Source organism: Propithecus coquereli, unplaced genomic scaffold, assembly GCF_000956105.1.
Source record: "Propithecus coquereli isolate 6110/MARCELLA unplaced genomic scaffold, Pcoq_1.0 Scaffold95, whole genome shotgun sequence".
NCBI classification, from domain to species: domain Eukaryota; kingdom Metazoa; phylum Chordata; class Mammalia; order Primates; family Indriidae; genus Propithecus; species Propithecus coquereli.
The window spans coordinates 2972650-2976759 of NW_012155840.1; the positions used below are offsets into that span (position 1 = coordinate 2972650).

Below are 4110 nucleotides of genomic sequence, written 5' to 3' on the forward strand. Positions count from 1 at the left end.
TTTGGTAGAGACAGGATCTCGCTCTTGCTCAGGCTGGTCTTGAACTCCTGAGCTCAAACGATCCGCACGCCTCGGCCTCCCAGAGTGCTAGGATTACAGGCGTGAGCCACCACGCCCGGCCGGACATTACTCTTAAGTACAGAAAAGTCCATTCCTTCTAGGTTCTAACTCTTACTTCCATTCTGAAGGCAGTTTCTCTGGGGTTTGATTTTTGGGAGCGTGGTGGTAAGGTGACAAGATTTTGGGACTCAGTATCTGAAGAGTTTGATCCCTCCACTTAATAGCTCACTGGCCTTGGGCAGATCATTCAGCCTCTCTGAATCAGGTGGGTTTCCTTAGGAAGTAAAGATAATAAACCTCAGGTAAGATAACTTATAGTTCAGCTTTATGTACTATCAGTGGTCTTGTATAAGGAACTGGGTTTTAGAGTCAGATAGTTATGAGTTGCTTTCTTGGTCCTATAATTATGTGACTTTTGACTCTAATATCTGAGTCTTAGATTTCTCCATTGAAAAAATGGGATAATCCTTACATTGCAGTGTTGTAAGGATCAGAATTCTATATATTAATATAAAATTCCAAGTATAGTGCTTGGCCTTACAATATGTGCTCCATAGATTAATGACAGTGGCATTTGTTTGTCTACCACTATTCCCAAACTTAGTCTTTTAGGTTCCTGGAGACATGGGATTCTCCCCCACTCCCTTTTGATTTGGCCAAAATTCCATCTTCTTTGCCTTAGGTCAAACTATTCAATCAGCCACGTGAATCACTGACTGTTGTACAGATCCTTTGGTGTCTATTTGTAGGAGCCATTAGTCAGTTCTCAGCACTAAGATTGAGTCCCTTTTCTTTCGGTGATCTCTCTGTGGCTTATTCATTGAGAACAGAGACAGAACAGTTTGAATTTTTTTTTTTTTTGATCTGGATATCCCCATACAGCTACAACCTCATTAAACGATTCTCTTGTATATCTTTCCCCCAGACCAAATCACTCCAAATATCACTTACTCCCTTCCCTATCAGGGACCATTATATTTTTCAGAGGGTTCGGTGTTCAGTAATATAAATTGATGGTGTCTGGGCACTGTATATGTGCTGTATATATTATTTAAATCTTAAATATGTGAGATTGACATAGTTATCTCCTTTTTATGATTGAGGAAAACAGGCTCAAAGAGTTTAAGTGACTTGCTCAAAGCCACGTACTTGTAAGATACTTACTAGAATCCTAATTCAGATCTTTCTGAGTCCAAAGCTCATGGTCTTAGGATACTGGACTTCTACTGCGGATACCACGAGGCATTTATGGGATATTTATATTTGTGTCTATTTGGATTTAATGAATTACTGTTATTTTTCCATTTAAAATGTTTACGCAGACATTCCTTAACACTGTGGTAAAGTAACTTTAAATTGTTGACTTTATATAATTTGGAATATCTCCCATAGAAGCGGGTTCCAGAAAGTAGGCCAGAGTAAGTGACAAATACCCTTCTCTTTCATTCTTCCTCTTTGATCCCTTGGGAGGAAGCCTTTGAAAATTACCTTGGGTTCTTTTGTTTGGGAGTATCTTGGTTTCTTTGATTGCAACATTGCATTAAAAATGTCTCATTTATGAAAAAGGCTTTGGGGACCAAAAAGTGTCCTTGGACTTCATTTTCTTTCAAACTGAATTCTATACCCTGGAGATAGGCACTAAATATTTATTTTCCAAGTTCAATGGTAGTTTGTCACTATTTTATTATGATAATTTTTCTTTTCATTTCAGAAATTAAAATAATCTAATAGTTTGATTACTTTGTCCTTATAAGAAGGAACATCTTTTTAACATTTTGTCAGTTTTGTTTCCAATCCTTTTAAATTTTTTTATTATTATAAAAAAATTTTTTTTAGAGATGGGGGTCTCACTGTGTTGCCTAGGCTGGCCTTGAACTCTTGGGCTCAAGTGATCCACCCACCTCCGCCTCCTGAGTAGCTGGGATTACAGGTGCACCACTGTGCTCAGCTTCCAATCCTATTTTAAAGAAATGTAGTAAAATATAGCTTTTTAGAATACCAGTATTCCATGTTTATTATTCAATAATTTAAGAAATACATTCTGGGCATGGTAGCTCATGCCTGTAATCCCAGCTACTTGGGAGGCTGAGGCAGGAGGATCCCCTGAATTCGGGACTTTGAGGCTGCAGTGAGCTATGATTATGTCACTGTGTTCCAGCCTGGATAACAAAGTGAGATCCCATCTCAAAATAATAATAATAATAATAATAATAATAATAATAAAAGCCAAAGAACAGAAGAAAAATCTCCCATACTCTCAGGATTCAAATATATAACCACTGTTGTATTATTTACTATTTTAACAGATTTAATTCCATCTCACCTGTAAGCCACACACATCTTGGACAATTTTAATCATCAATAAGGAAGTGTATCATTAAGAAACAGTAGGGTATTTTGAAAGAATTGGAAGATTTGCCATGAGTTTAAATACTTCAAGTAATGCCACTGGTGATACCCAAAGGTAAGCCTCTAGTCTCTTCCCTTAGTTGAAGAATGCTTTTGGTTGCAAGGAACAGAGAGAAGTCTGGTTGGTGGAGCTACTTGTAAGAATTCTCATGGGATGGTAAAGGAAGTAGAAATTTCGTGGGACTGAAGGAGCAGGAATGAAGCCTCATAAGAATTGGAACTGGATCTACAGACTTTTTGGGGATCTTTGAGCTCCTTTGTTAACTTGGAGCACAAAAGTTTGTGTGTCTTAACTTTCTCCTGTCTCTAGAGACCTGCTTGTTTTTTTCCCACTACTCAGTCTTTTCTTTATATTTCTGCTTATTTTCATATCTGTTCCGTTTTCCGTGACCTCTGTGGCTCTAATTCCTCTTTTTTTCTTTGTTGCTCAGCTCTAATTTGTAGCTTCTGTTTAAGCATTCTTTTAGTTTTAGCTCCTGTTGCTAACACTCCCCACCCCAACTTTTTTTTTTCTGAGACAGGGTCTTGTTCTGTGAGGCTAGAGTGCAGTAGTGTCATCATAGCTCCCTGCAACTTCAAACTCCTGGGCTCAATTGGTCCTCCCGCCTTGGCCTCCTGCGTAGCTGGGACCACAGGTGTGGGCCACCATGCCCAGCTAATTTTTCTATTTTTTGTAGAGACAGGGTCTTGTTCTTGCTCAGGCTGGTCTTCAATTCCTGGCTTCAAGCCATCCTCTGGCTTGGGCCTCCCAAAGTGCTAGGATTACAGATGTGAGCCACTGCGCTGCCACAGGGCTTTAACTGCTCCTTGCTCCATTATTTGGCATTGCTCGGTTTGCATTCCAAGGAGCACCTAATTGCTATTGTTTATCTTTTTTATATCACTGATTTCTGCCTTCGGGTGTGGTGCCTGCTTTTAGTTCGCTCTCCTCTGGTGGATGGGTGGAGTCCATAATATAAAACGGGATCACTTAGGAGAATGCAACTCTCTCCAAAGTGTGGTTTACAAAGAAATAAGTACAGAAATTGAAAGTAAGTGTTTAGAAACTTTCATAGTAATTTAACAGAGTAATATTCTGTCTGCTGAATCTAAAAATAAAACATATGGGGTTGTATTCTGTCTGCATTTTAAATTTCTTTTAAAATAATCTATTAAATATATTTTACAAAATCATTACGGGGGTGGGGTGGGGATAGTCCTTCCTCATATTTAGTTTGAGAAGGACTGATCTAGACTGACTTTTCAGTAAGTGTGTGTGGGTGGGACAGTACCATGACTAACATGTACTTTACCTATAAATAGAATTTGCTATATTATGTTTTCCACCTATCTTTAGAAACTACCTTAAATCCTTTCTGGAGCAAGGTAGGGCATAAATAAAATATAAACTTTTTTCTTTGCTAAAATTTCGTCTTGCAGAGGACTTTCTCTTTTTTCAAATGTTGCAAGGGGCAAGAGTGAGACTTCAGTTTGTTCTCTGCCACCACCTTGAGGATTATGGTTCAAAAACTGCTAAATAGAGGATCTTCAAGTTTCCTTCTTGCTCTGATATTCTATTTTATATACATACACATATATACATGCATATTTATATACATATGTGTGTGTATATATGTATATTTTAATGCAAATAATGCATGT

At 38.1% G+C, this 4110-nt stretch overlaps 1 protein-coding gene across 1 annotated transcript in view; it reads left to right on the forward strand.

Annotated features, from left to right (window-relative positions):
- CCDC171 (coiled-coil domain containing 171) overlaps positions 1–4110 on the forward strand; it is a 382203-nt gene that overhangs the window by 4358 nt on the left and 373735 nt on the right. Inside the window, exon 2 of the mRNA XM_012665015.1 lies at positions 2367–2524. Within this exon, the coding sequence (XP_012520469.1) occupies positions 2481–2524 (44 nt within the window). The 5' untranslated portion in view covers positions 2367–2480. The remainder of the gene's footprint in view (positions 1–2366; positions 2525–4110) is intronic.